The 23,207-nt window shown below is 44.9% G+C and overlaps 2 protein-coding genes across 2 annotated transcripts; one reads left to right on the forward strand and one right to left on the reverse strand.

Moving 5' to 3' along the window:
- Window positions 1–18,710: 18,710 nt before the first annotated feature.
- LOC121971033 (scarecrow-like protein 8) lies at window positions 18,711–20,714 on the forward strand. Its single transcript, XM_042522104.1, has one exon. It carries the CDS (start codon window positions 18,856–18,858, stop codon window positions 20,593–20,595), a length of 1,740 nt encoding a protein of 579 aa, XP_042378038.1. The 5' UTR covers window positions 18,711–18,855; the 3' UTR covers window positions 20,596–20,714.
- Window positions 20,715–20,885: 171 nt separating this feature from the next.
- On the reverse strand, window positions 20,886–23,006 carry LOC121971034 (NADH dehydrogenase [ubiquinone] 1 alpha subcomplex assembly factor 3-like). The gene is made up of 6 exons (XM_042522105.1): window positions 22,819–23,006; window positions 22,602–22,673; window positions 21,978–22,094; window positions 21,807–21,841; window positions 21,266–21,366; window positions 20,886–21,191 (listed from the first exon to the last, which is right to left on the reverse strand). Exons 1-6 carry the CDS (start codon window positions 22,929–22,931, stop codon window positions 21,108–21,110), a joined length of 522 nt encoding a protein of 173 aa, XP_042378039.1. The 5' UTR covers window positions 22,932–23,006; the 3' UTR covers window positions 20,886–21,107.
- Window positions 23,007–23,207: the final 201 nt, after the last annotated feature.

Consider the following 23,207-nt stretch of genomic DNA (forward strand, 5'->3'; position numbering starts at 1 on the left):
GTACGATGGGACGCGATTACTTTGAAATGGACGGTTAGATGATAACCTCGTCTCTCGTGACCTGCATCCGACGGACGAGGTCGATCAGCCTCGTTCGCATAAAGCCTTCGTCTCCACCCTTACGCCGCATTTCTCTGTTTCATCGCTCGTCCCCCGTCGAAGGTGCCCGCGGCTGCTTCATTCCGGTTGTCCTAGCTTTCGCCTCTTGGTGGTTTTCGGCTTTCTGGTGATCTTCTTTGTTCACCTTTCCTCAGTAAGCTTCTCCCTTCCTTTCGTTCGGCCTTTCCTTTTCGCGTGGAACTCCTTTCGTTCCCCTGCTTGCGAACTCTTGTCTGTCCTCCGTTTCCGAGTTTCCTTCGGCTTCCTTCTTTCTTTTTCTTGATACTTCAGTCATGGCAAGTACTTCCATACCCACTGTGGATGTTCATGGCCCTTGGTATATGACCATGGAGAGTCGGTTTGATGAAGAGGGGGCTCGGCGTCTTGCTCGGACGTATGGGATCCCTGATGACTATGAAATAATTATAGCCGACCCGGCCGATCGGCCCCATAACCTGCCGATCGGCCCCATAACCTGCCGATCGGTACCATTTGCTTTTTTCTGGACCAATTTCAGAGCGGCCTTAGATTTCCTACCCATCCCTTTATTTTGGAGGTTTGTAATTATTTCCGCATCCCGCTCGGCCAATTTATGCCGAACTCCTTTAGGTTGCTGAGCGGGATGGTTGTCCTCTTTAAGCTGCACAGTATCCCACTTGACCCCAAAATATTCCACTTCTTCTTCTACCCCAAACAATCCGAGCTAGGCACTTTCATTTTCCAAAGTAGAATAGGCTTTAAATTTTTTGATAATATGCCGACTTCCAACAAGCACTGGAAGGAGTTTTTCTTCTATATCCGACTTCCCGAGCGGCCAGCATTCAGAACCAAATGGCAGACCGCTGTGCCGACCCAGCCGGAGCTCGGCAAATTCAGAAGCAATCCGGCCTACCTTCATGCGGCTAACTAGTTGTCTGGTCAGCAGTACAAAATCGACCAGTTGCTTCTCAAGGGGGTGTTATACATTTTCGGATTATCTCCCGTTCGGGCAAATCTCCCCTACCGCATGAGTAAGGACTTTTTACTCACTTTACCTTTTTTGTCTAACTGATTTTAATTTCTTCCATTGCAGCTGAAGTCATGTGGCGCTCCAAGGCCACCGATCATCTGAAGTTGAAGGCCGTGGAAATTGAGGCGGCGACTAAAAAAGAACTCGCCGAGCGGGACGCAGTCCGCCCCTGAAACAGAAGTTACCCCATCCGCTTCAACGGAAGTTGAGGTGGACCCTGTTTCCTCTGCCCCAGCCGAGCTGGGGGTCCCCCAGGTCGGGGATCCCCCACTGGAAGTTCGGCGAAAACGTCAAAGAGACTCCAGCCTTCCGCCGACCCAAGAGGGCGGACCACAGGTGCCGATCGGGGTAGCTTCGCCAGATCGCACGCCATCGCAGATCGGGACTCCAGTGGCCTCGCCCACCGCACAGCCCTCTGGTTCTCCTCCACGAACTCGCCGTCGCTTACGACGGTTGGGCGAAACCTATACCATAGGGGAGTCCTCGGGCAAGGCGAGTGCGGCCGAGGAGACGCCGTCCGACCATCCGACCATTCGACCATCAAGACTACCCTCCGATTTCCATCGGAGGAATATTTGCTGTCCGCCGATCGGCCATCAAGCCCTGTACATGAAATAACCCTGACGGGTCCGCTCGCCAAGCTCTTCGAGGATGCCCAGATTCAAGTGGCCCTCATGACGCCTAAGCAGCTCGGCGATAACAACATGCAGCAGGCCACTCAGGTGAATTCATTTTTCTTTCTGTGCCATGCTACTGTCCGGTTCCTCATTTTATTATTTTCCTTACAACGCTGGGATGAGCAAATCGCCACTAGCCATCGGCTAGCCGAGCTGGAGGATCTCCTGGAGAAACTCCAAGTGTCGGGGGGTCCATCGGCCGAGCGGGAGAAACAAGCCCGCGAGGCCGAACAGAAGAAGGTCGCCGACCTGTCTACAGAGGTGGCTCGGCTAGAGGGCCAAATCAAGAAGCGCGAAGCGGATGCCAAACGCGCTACTGCCCGGAAGAAGCGAGCGATAGCTGATCTGGACAAGATGAAAGTAGATGTCCGTGCGCTAGATCAGCGATCCAAGGATCTGGAGGCCCAGCTGAACGCCGAACGGGAAGACCGTTCGGCAGAACGCACAAAGGCTGAAATGGACTTGAAGGCAGTCCAAGATTCCTTAACTGCTTCCCGGGCGGTACTCAGAAAATATAAGGAGGGAGAGCCGAGCCGCCTAGTAGCAGTGCGCCAAGACTACCTCCGCTCGGAATAATTCGGCGTAAAATTCGGCGGCAACGTCTCATCAACCTTCGCCGAGGCGGTCAAGGTCACCGTGGCGTACTTGAAGAAGGGTGGCCACCTTCCTGCAGGAATGCACATTCCCGCCTCCGACCTGGCGGCCATGATTGACGATATCCCGGATGCCTTTTTCAATTTTGAGGACCCGGAGTGAGGCGAGTTCTTCCAAGTACTTACTGTATTTCATCCGCTCGGCGGATGTAAAATTTTTGTACGTGCCGTTCGGCCTAATTGTATTCCTTTGCTTCCATTTTTGTCGGTCCTTTATTGCCCTCTTCTGTCTGTTTGATGCTCATTTGTAGAGTCAGTTAAGCTATACGTGTCTCCCACTAGACAACCGATCAGGTTAATCAATTAACTCGTTTTCCTCGGAATCGTTTAGCGCTTGGCTATACTGTTTGCATTCAGTGAATGCGAAGTATTACAAACCGACGGCCGATCGGACTTATACAATTTAGTTTTTGCGAATGCTCATTGCGCGGATGTTTATAGACAATCGGCGCGGTTCTCGATTTTTAACGACGGAGCTCGTCGGTCTCCCGCTCGGAAGGTTTATAGACGCTGGCTCGTCTCTCGGATCTTTGACGGAGCTCGTCGGCGCGGATATTTATAGCCGATCGGCGCGGCTCTCGATGTTTAACGACGGGGCTCGTCGGTCTCCCGCTCGGAGGGTTTATAGACGCCGGCTCGTCTCTCGATCTTTAACGACGGAGCTCGTCGGCGCGGATATTTATAGCCGGTCGGCGCGGCTCTCGATGTTTAACGACGGGGCTCGTCGGTCTCCCGCTCGGAGGGTTTATAGACGCCGGCTCGTCTCTCGATCTTTAACGACGGAGCTCGTCGGCGCGGATATTTATAGCCGGTCGGCGCGGCTCTCGATGTTTAACGACGGGGCTCGTCGGCGCGGATATTTATAGCCGGTCGGCGCGGCTCTCGATGTTTAACGACGGGGCTCGTCGGTCTCCCGCTCGGAGGGTTTATAGACGCCGGCTCGTCTTGATATTTAACGACGGAGCTCGTCGGCGCGGATATTTATAGCCGGTCGGCGCGGCTCTACGGTTTAACGTCTGGGCTAGACGGTCTCCCGCTCGGAGGGTTTATAGACGCCGGCTCGTCTCTCGATATTTAACGACGGAGCTCGTCGGCGCGGATATTTATAGCCGGTCGGCGCGGCTCTACGGTTTAACGTCTGGGCTAGACGGTCTCCCGCTCGGAGGGTTTATAGACGCCGGCTCGTCTCTCGATATTTAACGACGGAGCTCGTCGGCGCGGATATTTATAGTCGGTCGCCGCGGCTCTACGGTTTAACGTCTGGGCTAGACGGTCTCCCGCTCGGAGGGTTTATAGACGCCGGCTCGTCTCTCGATATTTAACGACGGGGCTCGTCGATCTTCCGCTCGGGGGGTTTATAGACGCCGGCTCGTCTCTCGATATTTAACGACGGAGCTCGTTGGCGCGGATATTTATTGTCGGTCGACGCGACTCTACGGTTTAACGTCTAGGCTAGACGGTCTCCCGCTCGGAGGGTTTATAGACGCCGGCTCGTCTCTCGATATTTAACGACGGGGCTCGTCGATCTTCCGCTCGGGGGGTTTATAGACGCCAGCTCGTCTCTCGATATTTAATGACGGAGCTCGTCGGCGCGGATATTTATAGCCGGTCGGCGCGGCTCTACGGTTTAACGTCTGGGCTAGACGGTTTCCCGCTCGGAGGGTTTATAGACGCCGGCTCGTCTCTCGATATTTAACGACGTAGCTCGTCGGCGCGGATATTTATAGCCGGTCGGCGCGGCTCTACGATTTAACGTCTGGGCTAGACGGCCTTCAAGGCTAACTCCTTACCAGGTCGAGCGACCTTGGCCTGCCAATCAGCATAAGATCTAACGCAATTTCTCAACTCCCGAATACCCGTGGAGTGAGGTGGATACAATGTACTTCGTCGAAATTCATCCAAGGCCAGGAGGATGGCGAAACTTCCCGGTCGGTCCTACATGGCCGTTCGGCCTACCAGAGGTGGAGGCGTCCTGCTGCTTTATCCTTTTACTTGAGCCTTCTGCTCCCATTGCTCCATGAGCCTTCGTCAGCGAGCGCCTGGCTCGGATACTATACCTCCAGCCGAACGGCTCGAGGCCTTCTTCATCAATCCAAGAGCGCTTGGCTCGTATCTTATACACCATGAAGATAGGTCGCTAGGCCAATAATTCCAATTGCGCACATTATAACATTTTGCCTTCTACATTTTAAATATACAACCAAACGGAAAATATACAACACATATTCTATTAGTGCACCTCTTGCCCTGCCCCGGACAGGCTAGAGATAATTTGTGCTTCATGGTGGATCCAAGTGACAATCCCTCTTCATCCGCTCGGCGGCTCGTCCACCCAACTTCCTCGTATGCGGTCGATTCATCGCCTGACATCAAACTCCCGTTCTTGAGGTTCCAGAAGGAGGGGCTTGCTATAAGTCGAATTCGGGAGATGAAGTATCTGCTTTTGAGGGAAATGGAACTGTGGCAGTCGGTGCTTCCGCTCGGGAGAAGCGTCGGCTCGGAGGGTTTTGCCCTTTCTATGATCCCGAACGGGAGGCTCATCAGATGAAGATCCTTGCTCCCCGTGAGCGGGCGCGATTTCTAGGGGAGTACGGAAGAGTGCCTGAGGGAATGCGACGGTGGCTTGAGGTGCTCCCGCTCGGCCACCCGACGCAGATGTTGCTTGTTGCTCTGGCCGCTCGGCTGATGCTTTTTGTTTTTGCTCCACAAGTTTGGCGACCCTTATCTCGACCAGAGCGTCCAACTCTTCTTGTGAGAGTGCCACGGTATGTATTCTTCCAGCCTCGTCCATCGTTCCCGTTCGGATGCAGGAGCGTTCCCACAGACGGCGCCAATTTGATCCTGTCCGAACCAGGGGTCAACGAACGCTGGGGACGTGGCACTCCCTGCTGAATCCTCGAGTGCTCCGGCGAACCTGCAACAAAACCGAGCCGGGAGGGGTGTCCCGGCGACGGCCCTCCGACGCTCAAGTCAGGCGAGGGAATAGATGAAGGAAGTGGCTCCAAGATGAAGACTCGTGTACCTCCGGTTGAAGAAGTGGAGGCCTTATATAGACTTCTGAGGAGGCTGATGTACATATACCGAGGCACACACACGTGTCCTCAACCCATACCCAGTATGGGCTTGTCAGAGGAGCTTGCCTGACTCCTTACTGCTACAGTACGAGCACGTCTTTGATGGGACAGTGAGCATGTCTTTGATGGGACAGTGAGCCCATGTCCTAGGATCCTGCATATCATCTGCTGTCAGAAGATGTTCCTATCCTTGCCTTTTCTTACTCCCCGTCAATCGTCCGACCGGTCGGCCGTTTCCTCGCGTCCGGCCGATCGGATGTTCTGATCCGCGCGGGAGCTTCCGGGTCATGTGCTCTGGACTGTTCGCAGCGTTGGTGTTTTATTCTTTCGGCCGAGCAGGCCCTCTGCTCGGCCTTTCCTACTGTTCATTATGAGCGTCGGAACCCCGCCTCCGACGGGGTATATTGCTTCCGCTCGGAAGCCTCAGCTGGTCTTCGCCCTCCTTATCCGCTCGGCCAAGGCCTTTGGCCCTCCTCGCGGCGTTGACTCTACTAAATGGGGTCCCCCATTCTTACTGCCGGATCAACTGGTATTTACAAAACCACATTGGCCAAATTATAAAAGTGGCCAAAAATTATGTTTCTAAAAATTATTTGATAAATCCAATTGAAAAAAAGATTAATGAGGCTGGATAAATTCAGTAGAAGAAACTTATATTGGGTGCTTAAGTCATGTTTAGTTTGATTTAATTATTTTCTATGCGTGCCTTAATTTTTTAAAAAAGTAATTATCTCGCATGTCTTCTGTTAATATTTTTGTGTTAAATTTGTTTCTATGAAAAATGAAGTAATTATATGTTAATAGAAATTTTTTAAAATTTTTTTTGACATTAATATTATTTTTTATAAATTTTTTAGATTAATTATTTAAAAAATATATTTTTGAAAATTTTAATTTCTATGTGATAATAAAATTCATTTTTTGTTAGATTAATTTTTTTGAAATTCTTTGATAATTATCCAATTTCTAATGAATTTTTAATAAAAATGTAATTTAAATTTTAAAATTTATTTGTAGGTAAATTTTGAAAATATTAATTTTTCTACATATTACTTTTGTATTTTGAACGTTGAGAAAAATAACCAATTTTTTTTAATTTAAAATCTATTTTTAACACATTTAAATTTGAAAATTATTAAACTATTTATTCTATCAAAATAAAAAATAATTTTGGTGAAAAATTTTGTATTAATCTAACTACTTTTATTTGACTTTGACAAAATATTTTAAGATTTTTCAAAATCTAAAATAAATTTTAAAATTGTTTTTTCAAAATAAAAAATTAATTAGTAAAATTGGATTGCTTTTGAAATTATTTTTTTTTTTTTGAAAAATATTAGTTTACTGTTAATTTTGTTTACAAACTCCCAGAAACTTTTTCAAAGTTTTTATAACTATTTTTTTTTTTTATGTGATCATATGGGGAAAAATTATTGGATCGAAAAGAATTTAGATATCTCCACAATAGCATGATATTGTCCACTTTGGGCCTAAGTCCTCATGACTTTGCTCTTGGGCTCTCCCCAAAAGGCCTCATGTCAATGGAGATATCTTTCATGATCTTTCCCATGTATTTTTAATGTGGGACTATGTTTGCAACCTTGCAACCCCAACAATCCCCCCAAACAAAGTACCACAGGCTTCCCACGTCCGATCCTCGGCCCACCAGGTCTTCCTGCCCCTCGGTCCACCCGACCTACTAAGACTTCCTTGCCTAGCGGCAACTAGGACTTCCTGCCTGGTGTCTGGTCCTCTTGATCCAAACATAGGAGCCCCCACTTTCTTTGTTCGAAGTTAATATTGTACCCACATGGCTCAATCAGACCATAACTCTTGTGCACAGTTGACGGTTAAACCTTCTGGCAGTCCGGGCTCTGATACCAATTGTTGGATCGAAAATAATTTATATATTTCCACAATGACATGATATTGTCCACTTTGGGCCTAAGCCCTAATGACTTTGCTTTTGGACTCTCCCCAAAAGGCCTCATACTAATGAAGATATATTTTCTCTTATAAATCCATGATCTTTCCCATGTATCTTTAATATGGGACTATCTTTGCAACCTTACAATCCCAACATAAATAAAGAGTAATTTAAGGAGGAGGTTTTTTTTTTTTTTGTACTCAATTGCAAACTTCTTGTTATAATTACAATTTCATTTATTTAGTACTAATTATTTTATTTTGATTTAACCATAACTTAGATATACATAAAAAAAAAAAAGATTGTAAGTATCCTGGGTTAGTGTTGATATGGTCAACCAGGTAAAGTTAGGTCATGTTATGTTTAATCCTTTTGTCTAAGTGTGCTGGAGCTTAGGAACATAAGAAGTCGAGCGGAAAACATAACTAGCGAGAAGGATGACACAGGAAGCGAGTCAACGGGCTTGATACATTTAAGGGATGAGAAGCTGTGAAAGAGTACATCGGTGGACAGAAGGACGTACGCGACGTTCGAGGGACAAAAAGCTGAAGAGGAAGCCTGCTTGAGAAGAAGACTGGAGTTGGATTCGAATGAGTTCAATTCTAGACAACCGGAGTATCACCCAAGCGAGCATGGAGAAAAGTCTATTCGAATGAACAGTGTTCTATGCACTCCAATGGCTTTGAAGGCGCCTCAAGCTTCAGCAACGAAGCTACTATATACGGGACCAGAGGCGCCTCTAGTGTGCTTGAGGGTGCCGCAGTGAACAGTGCCGAAGGTGCCTCTAACTCGACAGAGTCGTTAAGTGATCGTTATTACGTGAATAAAAGTTTATCCAATTAAGGGCGTCTCGGATGACCTTAGAGGTGCCTCCAAGCCAGTCAGCCAACGATAACTTCATCTCAGGAGGCTATAAAAAGTCCCCTGGAATTAGGAATTAAATAACAACTAAACAACAACTTCTGTAACTCATTGTAATCTTTTTCTGAGCTTTCAAAGAGTATAAGAGGCTTCTCCACCTTCAACAAAAAGATTTCTAGTGAAGTTTTTTCAGCACCTTGAACTTACAACCACTTAGGTTGTAACCAAGTTGTTGGTGCAATATTTCCTAGGGTCAAGGTTGACCAGTTTGACTAAGCTTGAGTTGGCTCAAGCTCAAGTCTTGATGTTTGTGTTTCAATGTTTGACAATACATGGAAACTGATAGTAAATGGAGATTGCAGGTGCAATCGTTCATTTGGGAAGATTGTTGGTACAATTTCCCTCTGGTCAAGGTTGACCAGGTAGATGTGAAGAAGAGTCAAGTAGATCAAGATTGATTGGATATTTAACTGAGAAGTCCTGGTAAATGAAGCCGGACAGTTGGAAAATCCTGGTGAGTGAAGTCAGGTGAAAGACATAGTGAGTGAAGCTAGGCAGAAGAAAAATCTTGGTGAGTGAAGTCAGGTGAAAGACCTAGTGAGTGAAGCTAGATAGAAGTGAAAGTCTTGGTAAGTGAAGTCAAGCAGATGGGAAGACCTGGTGACTGAAGCCAGGCAAGAAGAAATCCAGATGGGTCAAGGGTGACCGGACATCTGGTGAAAGTCCAAGTGGGTCATGGAGGACCGGACACTTGGCATGAGACGGTTAATCTAAGTGAGTCAAGGATGACCATACTTGATGATCAGAAGTCCAACAAGAAGCTGGCAAAGAGAAAGTCCAGATGGGTCAAAAGTTGATCGAATTTTTAGCGGTCGTAAGTCCAATAGGGGTTTGGCATGGAACTAGGAAGTTCGGACGTAGTAAACTTCCGAAAGCCATAACTTTTGACTCGGATATCGGAATGAGGTGATCTCGGATGCGAAACGAAGCTAATTTTAAGCTCTATCCAGTTTTCTGCTTTCCAATCAATTGGCCAATCGATTGGGGGGTTCAATTGATTGGTCAATCGATTGGTTGACGCGAATTCGTGCAGAAATGGGCTGAATCGATTGGGTAATCATTTGAAACTTCGCCAATCGATTGGTCTGGAAAATCACGCGATAGCTCTGGAAATCGTGCAAGACACATTGAATCGATTGGGCAATCGATTCAAGTGTTTTCCAAGAGCACAGCGGCGCTCTGGATCGATCAACCGATCGATCCAAAGCCTCCCCAATCGATTTGGAGCAATCCAATCGATTGGGATTCGACCGTTAGCGCGGATAAAGCCGTTGGCGAGCGATTTTCTGCGCATAACTTCCATTCTTCTCCACGAGCGATCCAGCGACTCCATAGCAACTTCTCCCAAGCTTGCACCGCCAGTTTTTTAAGGTTCTTGGAGGCACGTCCAAGTCAAGAGGCGAGTTACGACAAGAAGAATAAGAAGCTAGGGTTACATTGTATAAAATTTTGTAAGATTCATTTATATTTGGCTTCCTTCTTTCTTATTGTTGTATTGTGAGCTTATAATGCTTCTCCGCCTTCGGTAGTTACCGTAAATGAGTGTTTTTATAGTGGAGTGTGTGTAAGTGTGTGGATCCTTGGACTAATCACCTCTTCTTGAGGTGGATACCAAGTAAATCTACGTGTTAGCGTTGTAGTGTGTTGTTTCTTGTATTTTCCGCTGCACATCATCACAAGAAGCAAGTGACAACAAGCACAAGATCGTGAAGAGCTATTCACCCCTCCTCTAGATACATTTCGACCCTAACAAGTGATATCAGAGCGAGGTTGCTCTTCACCGGAATCATCGCCGGAAGGGGCAACAAGGCTAGAGGGTGTAGAAGTTGGAGCAAATTCTATCAAGTCAAAGACTTCATCATCAAGCTCAACTTCAAATGGAATTCGGAGATAGATTCAGATTCGACACGAGGGTGCCTCCACCATATGTATCCACGAGTTTCGATTCTTAGAAATCTAGAATCGAAAACTTTCTTATGATGGAGATAGAGCAATGGTTTGCTCTCATGGAAAGCTTCGAAGCTCCAAAAAATTCAAAAGGAAAGATCCTCAAGAAAAGCAAATGGAGTCAAGAACAAATTCAAAGGTGCTCAGCGAATTACAAGGTAACCATATTATTGCTTAACTTATTGTCAAGCACAATTCTTTGCAAAATTGGAGAATTTGAAGATGCGAAAGAATTATTGTAACGACCCGACCCATTTGGCCTCTTGGGCGACCCTTGTGGCGGCCCAACTAACGACCCTTATGTCGTCGGCCCATTTGGCGACCTCTCATGTGGTTGACCGACGACCCTTTGGTCGTGCCGTTACTCACTAGGACTTTCCACCCCTGGCAGTGGATTTTTGCCTCCCCCAGGATTCGAACTCTAAACCTCCAAGCTTAAGTATTATAGTTTATAAATCCTGGTAACCAAGTGAGATCCACTGCCAGGGGTGGAAAGTCCTAGTGAGTAACGGCACGACCAAAGGGTCGTCGGTCGACGACATGAGAGGTCGCCAAATGGGCCGACGACATAAGGGTCGTTAGTTGGGCCGCCACAAGGGCCGCCCAAGAGGCCAAATGGGTCGGATCGTTACAATAAAAGGCGCCTTTTTATTGTAACGACCCGACCCCTCGGTCCCTTGGGCGGCCCATTTGGCGGTCCCTTGGGCGGCCCAACTGACGACCCCTTATGTCGTCGATGGACGACCCTCGGGCGTGTGTCATTACTTACAAGGTCTTTCCACCCCTGGCCAGTGGATTTTTGCCTTCCCCAGGATTCGAACTCTAGACCTCCAGGATAAGTACTAGAGTTTATGAATCCTGGCAGCCAAGGTAACCATATTATTCCTTAACTTATTGTCAAGCACAATTCTTTGCAAAATTGGAGAATTTGAAAATGCGAAAGAATTATGGAGAAAGTTGGCCAAGATTCATGAGATCCCCTCCACTGTACAAAATAATGAAGAATCTAAAGAGGACGACTCAGTGGATCAAGACCAATAGGAGGAGAATTCCGAGGTTAAGAGATGCTCAACACCGGAGGAAGAAGAAGAAGATACATCCTCTATGGAGCACGAAGATACAAGCAAAGGAGTATACTCCTTATTTCATGAGCATGAGGATTCAGAAGTTGAGAGATACTCAACGTCCGAGGATGAAGAGGTAGAAGCCTCCACCTCTAAGATTGAGAGGGAGCGTGGATCATCATTGTCGGATCAAGAAGAAGCCTCTACATCCGGATTAAAAGGAGAAGAAGTCATCCCTACAAGCAAAGGTATACCAATTTCAATTGTTAATAATAAAGATCATATTATTTGTTTTGAGTGTAGGGAAAAAGGGCATTACAAGAGTAAGTGCCCTAAATTGGTCAAGAAGAAGAGTCAAGTGGCACCAAAGGGCAAGGAGAAGCCCAAAGAAACCGCTCTCGGAACAAGAAGAGCAAGGAGCACATTGTGTGCTTTTCTTGCAATCAAAGGGGGCACTATCGGAATCAATGTCCCAAGGGGAAGAAAGCGGTCAAGGCTCAAGGAGGAAGCATAACTCAAGGGGAGCCTCCAAGGTAAAACGTAAGGTATCATTTGTTGAGCCTACCCCTTTAAATAATGATAAAAAGCATGTTAGTTCTAATTTATATCATTTTAATGTTATTTACCATAAAAATAGGAAGCATGATAGCATTAAGGAAAAACATGTAGCTCTTCATGTTAAAACGACCACACCAGGTCTAGCAAGGTAGATAAAAATTTAGGCAAGAATTCTAAGGATTTTAGTTACAAGCCTAAAAATAAAATTGCTCAAGGATTAAATGAAAAACCAAAAACTAAGGATTTAATGAGAGAAAATCAAGTCTTGAGGTCAAGACTTGATGAATTAGAAAAGACCCTAAAAAGGATGGAAAATATCCTAAAAGGGAAAAATGAGTAAAATCTAGGTTTAGGACAAAAAAGGTCATCCAAGGGTCATAGAGGTTTGGGATAAAAACCTAAAATCAAAAAGGATGTGTCTTCTTACCATAGAGTTCCATATAGTTATGGAACTAACCCTAGGCCTAGTGGTCAAGTCAAAAATACAAGGGATGTTATCCCTAGAAGTATTTTTACAACAACAAACGTGACTAAGGCTTCTAAGAAGTTTAAGAAAGTCGCTAAGAAGGTCACAAGGGAAGCAATCCCTAGAGTTGACCTAGAAAAGATGATCAAGGACTCTAAGAAGTCTAACAAGGTCACTAGGAAGGTATCTAGGGAAGTTATCCGTAGTGAATACCTAGAGCATCCAAGGAGCACGAATAGATTTTAGATTCCTAGGAACATTTTTTCTACCCCTTAGATGGGTTAGAGAGTGTCAAATCTGATTAGAAAGGTAGTTAACCCAACTTTGATGAAGTTGACACTCGGAGAGCATTTTCAAGGTTATTGTTAACCTTTGAAAATGAAAAGGATAAATGAGTTACTTTTGGAAAGAGTAAGATGTGTCATAATTTGAAAAATTGGATATAATTTTAAATTGGCACAAAATTTATAAAAGCAAAAGAAAATTGGATTTTGGCATTTTCTTGGGAAGTAATGTGCAATCTAGGCTTTAAATTTAAGTTAGCTAAGGTTTAAGGATACTTAGATTGATAGTTTAAGTACTTTATTTATGCTAATTTACCATGCTTTGTTTGCTCATCATATGTCATGACATCATATTTACTCTTGCACTCATGCCTTATTATGAAAAATACAAAAATATCATGTCATGACATACATACATCATGTAGTCATAGGAAATTTTCTTTTGAAAATTATTTATCTTTGATGTATGTCATAACGCATCATGCATTATTTTAATTCCTTGCAAACTAAGGACAAATGATATTCATCAACAAGCAACATCCTTGGTGGATGTTCATAACCTCAAAATGCCTAGATAGATGCATGATCCCTAGATTAGGGCAAAACCAAAGTTTACATTTCACTAAGGACTATAAGGTGACTTGTATGTGGTTTCATACACATTAAATACAAGTGAGATGTTAGGATGATGAACAAAACTCAAGATGTTGATTTAGTGCATTCTTTTGAGTTTTAAGTTCATCAAAACACATAGTTATGTGTTTTCCAATCATTGGGAAAGCTAATGTACAAGTCATGTGCATTGAGCCCAAAGAATATGGTTGGATATTAGTTTTGAAAATAGTTTTAAATATACTTTGGAAAACCTTGATGAAAGTTATCTTTTGATAGTAATCATCATTGAATAGTTAGGCACAAACTTGGAAGAAAACTTTAAAGTTTTTATAAGTTTTCAAGTTTGTGTCAATCTTTGAAAACAGAAAGTATTTTCCTAGAAAACTATTTTTCCTTAATAGTATATGCCCTAAGGAATGTCTACATGAATTTTCATGATTTTTTGAATTTTGTAGAATTTTTGGGGAGTCTCTGAAATTGACTGAAAGTGAATTTCAGCATTTTCAGAGTTTCAATCGATCACCCCATCGATTGGAGTGCCTCAATTGATCGGATGATTGATTGAGAATGCATTTCTCGCAAGCAGAAGCTCGCTGGATCGCTCCACCGATCGATCCACGCAGCCTGAATCGATCAATGGATCGATTCAGATAGGTTCAATCAATTGGACCCAACTCCAATTGATTGAAATGCTGATTTTGGCTGGGTAAGCTAGATTTCAGCATTTTTAGTCTATGTAACCATTCCTTACGTCTCAAAACACATTTGTATACATTTAGGAGGAGTTTTCATGATGAAAACAAGGATGGATTGGTTAAGGAAGACTAAGTAGAAGTTTAGGTTTAGGTTTGGTTTCAATATTGAATTTTTGAACCTCAAAACTTCTAAATTTAGGTTTCCTGAAGATTTAGGAATTCCAAGTCATTGTTAGTACAATGACAGAAGTAACGTGCATGTCTTTAGGGGGAGTTACTCATTAAGGACATGAAAATCTTTTTTTTTTTCAGACATCTTGGAAGGTGGTTAACCTTCTTTAGCGTAAATGCTCAAGGTTGAGCATTTTAAATACAATGGGGAGTGGATATCCTCACTGTTTGTTTGTTCATGCTCAAGGGCGAGCATTAAAGGATAATGAAGGGTATGAGACCTTCACGGTTTGGATTGGTTATTGCTCAAGGATGAGCATTAAAGATAATGAAGAGTATGAGACCTTCATAATGGAGTTGTGAACAACGTTGAGTAACTCTTCAGGGGGAGAGTTTTTGATGTATGCCAATAGGGGGAGAATGTGTGGTTAAATTAGGCTTTCATTACCTAAAGAGGGAGTTTGCCCTCTAGTAAAGGGGAAGAATGAAGGAAACCATCATCCTTACATTGGCATGAAGGAGAGTTGAGGCTATGGGATTAGCCTAACTTAAAGGTATTTTCAAACATCAAAAAGGGGGAGATTGTTGGTGCAATATTCCCTAGGGTCAAGGTTGACCAGGTTGACTAAGCTTGAGTTGGCTCAAGCTCAAGTCTTGATGTTTGTGTTTCAATATTTGACAATACATGGAAACTGATAGTAAATGGAGATTGCAGGTGCAATCGTTCATTTGGAGAGATTATTGATACAATTTCCCTCTGGTCAAGGTTGATCAGGTAGATGTGAAGAAGAGTCAAGTAGATTAAGATTGATTGGATATTTGACTGAGAAGTCCTGGTAAGTGAAGCCAGGCAGTTGAAAAATCCTGGTGAGTGAAGTCAGGTGAAAGACCTAGTAAGTGAAGTTAGGCAGAAGGAAAATCCTAGTGAGTGAAGCTAGGAGAAAGACCTAGTGAGTGAATCTAGGCAGAAGTGAAAGTCCTGGTGAATGAAGCCAGGCAGATGGGAAGACCTGGTGAGTGAAGTCAGGCAAGAAGAAATCCAGATGGGTCAAGGGTGATCGGACATCTGGTGAAAGTCCAAGTGGGTCATGGAGGACTGGACACTTGGCATGAGACATTAAATCTAAGTGGGTTAAGGAGGACTGGACACTTGGCATGAGACGGTAAATCTAAGTGGGTCAAGGAGGACCATACTTGGTGATCAGAAGTCCAACGAGAAGCTAGCAAAGAGAAAGTCCAGATGGGTCAAAAGTTGACCGAATTCTTAGCGGTCGTAAGTCCAATAGGGGTTTGGCATGGAACTAGGAAGTTCGGACGTAATAAACTTCCGAAAGTCATAACTTTTGACTCGGATATCGGAATGAGGTGATCTCGAATGCGAAACGAAGCTAATTTCAAGCTCTATCTATTTTTCTGCTTTCCAATCGATTAGCCAATCGATTGGGGGGTTTAATCGATTGGTTGACGTAAATTCGTGCAGAAATGGGCTGAATCGATTGAGTAATCGATTGAAACTTTCCCAATCGATTGGGAGAGTTTTTGAGCGAACAGTGAGCTTCTGAATCGATCCGTTGATCGATTGAAACCTCCAATCTATCGGGCAATCGATTGGGAGGCTGGAAAATCACGCGATAACTCTGGAAATCACGCGAGACACGTTGAATCTATTGGGCAATCAATTCAAGTGTTTTCCAAGAGCACAGAGGTGCTCTGGATCAATCAACCGATCGATCCAAAGCCTCCCCAATTGATTGGGATTCGACCGTTAGCGCGGATAAAGCCGTTGGCGAGTGTTTTTCTGCGCCTATCTTCCATTCTTCTCCACGAGCGATCCAGCGACTCCACGGCAACTTCTCCCAAGCTTGCACCGCCAGTTCTTGAAGGTTCTTGGAGGCACGTCCAAGTCAAGAGGCGAGTTACGACAAGAAGAATAAGAAGCTAGGGTTTCATTGTATAAAATCTTGTAAGATTCATTTATATTTGGCATCCTTCTTTCTTATTGCTGTATTGTGAGTTTGTAAGGCTTCTCCACCTTCGGTAGTTACCGTAAAGGAGTGTTTTTATAGTAGAGGGTGCGTGAGTGTGTGGATCATTGGACTAGTCACCTCTTCTTGAGGTGGATACCAAGTAAATCTACGTGTTAGCGTTGTAATGTGTTGTTTCTTGTATTTTCCGCTGCACATCATCACAAGAAGCAATTGACGACAAGCACAAGACCGTGAAGAGCTATTCACCCCCACCCCCCTCTAGCTACATTTAGACCCTAACAAGTAAATACTATTGTCTCTTTTCTTTTTATATTATTGTTTATTTTAATTAATGTTCTTAACTAATCAAATCCAAAGATTGAGAAAGAATTTATTTTTGTTAGGGAATTCATCCCCCTTTTGCCATTCTATACGGGCCTACAGTAGCCATTGCCTCCCGAAGGGCGTGGACAACGTAGATGTTTATCCTGAAAGATTTGGGTAACGTAGCCGTTTATCTTAAACGACGCAGGCAACATAAGCGTCCATCTTGGAACAATTGGAGAACACGAAGGTATAACTACAACTCTATAAAAGGTCGTTTGTTCCCGTGAGTGCAGGTACACACACACACAACTATATGGTCTCCTCTACTACTCCGCCATGCTCATCTTCTCCTTTCCCTATGCTAACTTGAGTATCACAGTGGTCACGCCAAGTCCAACCTCGACACTCATTCTAACCTTTTGCTCAATGTCGGTAGGCTCTTCGCACGGCTCCCTCACCATCATGTCACTTGTAATCTTCTCCGCAACAATTGATCTTCGCTGACTCACCATATCATTCTTTCATACAGGAACAATGGTCTCATTGTGTAGGGCAGGAATAGCCTTCCAAAGAACATGGGAGCTAGGGTTTCGTGCAATCTCTCAAACTGTCCGTGACAAGTTTTTTTAGTGAAAATTTCTAATCCAATTACCTGAATCATTTAAGTTAGAAAATAAAATTGAATTTGGAAGTTTGATTCAAATCTTCGTTGATCTTAGTAAGTTTTAACCGAGATTAGGGATGAATTCAAGAATTAGAGTAAGACTTAAATTTAATGAAGTAGGGTTGGGGTTTTGGGTGGAGAAAGGGTTTACTGGGCCAAGTAAAATATTTAAATATGTAATAAAAAAATTTTAAGCTAGACTAGAGCCTAGGACAAGTGGACAACCCTAAATAAGATCCCATCCAAGTTACTTCGAGAAGGAGCAAGATCTGGAAATATAATTAATTTTTCATTTAATTTTTTTTATCGAATAGTATAGACTTAAATTTTTTGCTAAAACTAGTTAGCCTTGAAAGGCAAACAAACTAATCTCTATTTTTTTTAAAATTTTATTTTGACTGCATTCTATACTCTAAATTGTTTGAAACTATAATTGTTTTCCTAATTATTGATTGGAACAAAATTTTGGTGTTGGAAGATTTAGTGTTGTTGATCAATTGAGTTCATGATGCTTGCAACCTTCAAATGTCTATGATCGAGACTCTTATCATACAAATCATTTTTTACTTTGCCAAGACTTGTCATAAAGGTGGCTTTCACAAACATTATTTTCATCCACGAATCAATCAATTTACGGCATCCCTCTCCTGTATTCGAATTGGCCTTTTGGCACGAGAATTACATTTGAATATCCAACTGCTTAGACCACGCTGAAAGATTCTTCGTGTCACTAGATCAGTTGACTGAAGTGATCGCTGGAAGCTGAAGAAGAAGAAGAGGTATCTTTATAGTTCTAATTTTATGGTAAACAAACTCTAAAGTTACTCAAAATTAAATTGTGATAAAATTCTACATATGAATTGATTATTACTAATAATACATTGAGTATTTTTAATAATTAAAAGAAACTTTTAGCTTATCAAATATGTAGTGGGATGATAAAATATTTAGGAGAATAAATAAGAAGATGAAGATGAGTATGTTAAAAGTGTGTAAGTGTGCACTAATAAAAGTAATAGGTGGATGAAACTTAGTGGAATAAAAGTAATTAAATTGGTAGGAGCCGAGAAGGACACGACATAAATGAATCAAAAAGACTTCGGCCACTCTTTTCCTTTTTCTAAATTTTATCGGGCTTTGTGTCTTTTTTTAATTGATTTTATTTGACTTACCATGCGACATCAACCAATCGAGACCTAAATCAAGACCCTACAAAATTATTTTATAATGGAAGATGAATAATAATAATAAAATATATAAATAACAAATTTCTTATTTTAAAATTAGCCGGTTGGCAGGTGCCTTAGCCAGCGGCTGGCTCGGTTCCTCCGCCCGCGCATCGGCTCGCTCAGGCGAACCCCGTCGCCGACGCCGGCGAGATATCCGGCTGCTGCGGCGCCCGCATAATTACTAAAGCGGTTAGATTTCGTGATTGGAGAATAAGTGATGCTGATGCCTCATCATCGCCATCGCCGTCGCCGTCGCCGTCATCTCTCTCTGCCCTACCAATTAATTAATTAATTACTAATTGTAATATGAATCGGGCAAAAAAACAACGTACTTGTCTTCGCTTTCTCTCCTTGCTTTTATTATTATTTACAGGGCCAGACGGCGAATTCTCTGTTGCTTGCTTGCTTGCAACGAGCTCTGTCATGTTGATATGAGCCCCTCTCTTTCTCTCTCTCTGGATTTCCATTCCTCTTCTGCTTCTTCTGTATGTCTTTTCTCTAGAGGAGCATGGCGACTGGTTTTCCTGGCCGTGAACTTGGATTTGGCCTGCATGGGCCGCTGCCGGAGGCCGGGAGCGGGCGCCTGCTAAAGCGGCCGATCTCGGAGATGGAGAGGCTGCTGCTGCAGCAGCAGCAGCAGCAGTTGCAGCATGCGCTGTTCCTTCGGTCGGTGAAGCAGAGGAGGCTTCTCGGTTCCTCGGTTTCTTCGCATCTCTCCGCGCCTGCGCCTCAAGATCACATTTTGGGATCGTTGGCGTCTTTGGCTTCGTCGAATTTGATGGATTCCAGGTTCCTTGGCCGACCGGAGATGTCGTCGATGGAGACGAGGCCCTCCGCCGCGCTCCGTGACGGGCTTCAGGAACTCGAGCGGCGGCTTTTGTTGGACGACGACGAGGAGGAGGAATCGGTCAGCGCTTCCGCGTCCGCCGTTACAACAGAGGAGTGGAGCGAGGCGATGCGGCAGATCGTCGCTGCGCCGGTGTCTCTGCCGGCTGTGCAAGGACCTAACCATCTCTCGCCGTCGCCTACCGACTCATCCTCCTCCACTGTGTCGTCCTCCGCCTCGAGCTCGCCTCCCTCGTCCTTTGCTGTTCCTGCAGGAGCTGCCTTGCGGCAGATGCTTCTCGATACCGCAGCCGCTATTGCCGATGGGAAACTCGAGACGGCCACCGGGAACCTTTCCGTCCTGAAGCGCGCTGCGAATTACAGAGGCGACGCGGAGCAAAGGCTTACGGCCGTGATGGTCACCGTGCTCTTCGCCCGGTTGAATCCGGCGCCGCCGGCGGGGTCTTCTCCCCCACTCGCTGAAATCAGTGGAGCAGAACACTTCGCAGCCTCGCAGATGCTCTACGAGGTCTCCCCTTGCTTCAAGCTCGGCCTCACGGCCGCCAATTTGGCGATCTTGGAGGCCACCAAGGACCGCCCCAAAATTCACATCCTCGATTTCGAGATCGGTCACGGCGGCCAGTACGTCGCCCTTCTCCACGCCCTCGCCGATCGCCACCGCCTCCGCCCCGCTGTGCGTACCCCTGCACTCCGGATCACCGCCGTCGCCGACCCCGCCTCTCCAATCACCAACAACGAGACTGGCGGAACCATTAGGGCCGTCGGTGACCGCATCGAGAAGCTCGCCCAGCGCCACTGCCTCCACGTCCGCTTCGACGTCGTCCACCTCCGCGCGGCCGAGCTGGACGCCGCTTCGCTGGGCTGCGAACCCGACGAAACCCTAGCCGTCAATCTGGCCTTCGCCCTCGCGCGAGTCCCTGACGAGAGCGTCTCCCCCGCCAACCCCCGCGACGAGCTTCTCCGCCGCGTCCGCGCCCTCCGCCCGCGCGTGGTCACGCTGGTCGAGCAGGAGATCAACACCAACACCGCCGCCTTCGCCGGCCGCTTCGCCGCCGCATGCGCCCACTACGGCGCCTTCCTGGAGTCGCTGGCCGCCACCGCCAGCCTCGACAGCGGCGACCGAGCGCGCGTCGAGGCCGGCCTCGTGCGGCGCGCGGTGAACGCCGTGGCGAGGGAGGGCGGCGACCGGTTGGAGCGGTGCGAGGTGTTCGGCAAGTGGAGGGCGCGGATGGGGATGGCCGGATTCGAGTCGGCCCAACTCGGCCCGGCAGCGGTCGACGCCGTCAAAACCCGGCTCGACGCTATCCGACCGAACCCCGGTTTCACGGTCGAGGAAGCGCCGGGCCGGCTCGGATTCGGTTGGAAGGGACGCGTGCTGACGGTGACCTCCACGTGGCGGTAGGCCAGGACGGAGAGAATTAACCGAATCAATTATGCGAGTTGGAAATGGACCCAACAGACCCTAATTGTTGGCTATGGAATGTAATGGATATTAATGGAAGTAAGCTATTTATTGCTCTACATTATCTTATTTATTTATTTATAATTAAATAAATTGAATGACTTGTGGACGTTTCTTTTCGTTGGGGCAATAAAAAAGGGTGATGGGGATGGTGTGTAATGGCAGTGCTAGTGCTTGTGTGCTTTTTTGTTTTAAAATCGATTGGCTTCTAGTTAAGATAATTGTCAGGCTGGAGGAGAATGGCTATCACTCTTCTCATCAAACTGACAAAGTGTGCATCAAAGATACAGATCGACGATGACAAATGGTGTCTCATCCAGTCTAGTTTGATGATCATTCGGAGCTTAAAAATGCATCTATGTAATCTAGCAAGGGAAACAAGGGGAGTCCCAAACTTTTTCTGTCCATATCGCCGTTCTCCTACATGGATTCTTGTAGAGAAGTCGGGACGATTATTCAACTCCGTAGGGTAGAAGAGCAGCAGCCGTCGCCCTTCCTTCTTCGACCAATATATTGTAAGTTGAAGTGGCGTTCCTCTGTCAGACAAAAGCAAAGGTTCAAATTCCTTTTGATCTTTAGAACATGAACTACTTAAACTAAGTAAACACACCGAGTCGATTGCTTCTAGTTTCATTCCGGTTGAGCGAATGAATTGACGCAGCTGAGGACTTACTGGCTGAATGTACCTTCCACAGCCAAGAATCAGAATCTCTGAAAAAAAGGAACATAAGATGGAGGGAGCTCCAGACAAATTAAGTAAACAGTAAAATTTATGAATTGATAGTTGGTAAAACTATAAATGAAGACACAATACAAGGAGTTAATATTGATGGATTGATAGTTCCAAACTATTTGTTGGCATTATGGAATTTAGGTACACTGTCTGATGCTATAATGTAAGCCCTCCATGATAAAAATCCAAAAAAAAAAAAAACTAGATTTTTTTAATGAAGCATGCTCCAAATTGAGGAAGGAAGAGCCTAAGGGTTAAGGGAGATCAAGGAAACAAGGAAAGAGGGTGCAGACACCAGTAAACCATGCCTAGAAGAAAAGAGTATTGATACAAATTTCCTAATTACCATAGTACTAATGCAAACCGCCAAAGCTACTAATCTATGATAATCCACATGAACAATTAGTACAGCATATACCTGGAACTGGCCTCAGGATTTTGAATACAGATAAACTGCACATTATGGGAACAAGCAAGATGTTAGACAGTGAATTCACAGAAAATTTTTTTGGTTATGTAAACTAAGCTACAGGACAAAGGATATAGAAGACAACATATGAGATCAAAGTGTAATCAAGTTTGCAGCAACCTTTCAGGGGTTATATCAGAAAATGTCTTTGGTGTCCATGCCATAACCTTATTCTCGACAACGAGCAAGCTTCCCTCATACTTTACATCGTTAACAGTAAACCCAGTATCAGTGTACCTGCACAATAAATTGCAGAAAAAAATGACTGATGAACTCAATCAGAAAGAAATTTATACAGTAGCCACAAAGGTAGCCTAAACACAACCAACTGGTCAGGAATTTGGTAATGCTCACAACATTCTTCAAAGCGCTCCATGAGCTTTAGTGATCTATAAGGGTGAAAACCCATGCTAGTTCCTTTACACATTACACATTAAATAAGTTGTTTTCCTACAAAATGACACGAACCTCTATCACTAATCTAATCCCTTCCAAGATTTTTTTTTTTCCCCAACTAACTATTGCAGGGCCTTCAAGAACAGAAAAGGGCTACGGATCACACAGCAGAAGTAAATTCAAATTCCCAAATAAATGAAACGAAAACGATGGGAGTATTGATTAGTATGAAGATAATGGGGCACGGATCCAGATAATTCCTTCAAGCATGTGAACAAAAGATCGAGAACCTAAACTACGAAAGATGCTAACTTGTGAGTTGTGAAGAGAGAGAGAATATAAACGTACCACCGGAAGCGCAGTTGGTCCTTCGGAACATTGTCGATAAGATTAATCTGATCATACAACGAAAAGGTGCGCCTGATGAAACGAAACCCAGGATCATGAAAAAAAACTGACATGAGGACGAGCGCACAATAGATCGACAAGATAGTAATCCAAATCAAACGAGATAAGGACCTAGCAAAATAGGGTTTTTCCTGCGGCGGGGCAGACGGGGAGATACCTGAGCGAAGGTAGGATTCGATTCGAGGGCTTCAGAGATTCGTTCCGCAGTGTCCTCACCAGATGCGGCAGCATCATCGCCGCTCTCTGCCTTCCGGAGCCGCCCCCAGCCATCCTTTCCAGTCTCTCTCTCTCTTCTCTCTCTCTCTCTCTCTCGCTCGTTCGCTCTGTACAATTTGAGGGGTGGGTTAGAAAATAGCGATCAAGATTCATCCAACGGTCCAGGGCTTTTTCTCCTCCTTCATATTATTACAATTAATATCATATAAATAGAAGATAATTTTTGAATATATTTGTTTCCTTATTTTCTATTATTTAGGAAAATAATTTTACCAGAATTGGAAAGTTTATAAAGCATAAATCTGATCGATCGAGATCGAGATCGGGATC

This window comes from Zingiber officinale, chromosome 4A (genome assembly GCF_018446385.1).
Source record: "Zingiber officinale cultivar Zhangliang chromosome 4A, Zo_v1.1, whole genome shotgun sequence".
Classification (NCBI taxonomy): domain Eukaryota; kingdom Viridiplantae; phylum Streptophyta; class Magnoliopsida; order Zingiberales; family Zingiberaceae; genus Zingiber; species Zingiber officinale.

Coding starts and splice junctions, on each gene's coding strand:
- LOC121971033 (XM_042522104.1), top strand. CDS start 18,856: ATGGCGACTGGTTTTCCTGGCCGTGAACTTGGATTTGGCCTGCATGGG.
- LOC121971034 (XM_042522105.1), bottom strand. CDS start 22,931: ATGGCTGGGGGCGGCTCCGGAAGGCAGAGAGCGGCGATGATGCTGCCG. Junction 21,842..21,977: donor TCTGATATAACCCCTGAAAG/GTTGCTGCAAAC, acceptor CATAATGTGCAG/TTTATCTGTATTCAAAATCC. Junction 21,367..21,806: donor AATCCTGAGGCCAGTTCCAG/GTATATGCTGTA, acceptor CCTTTTTTTCAG/AGATTCTGATTCTTGGCTGT.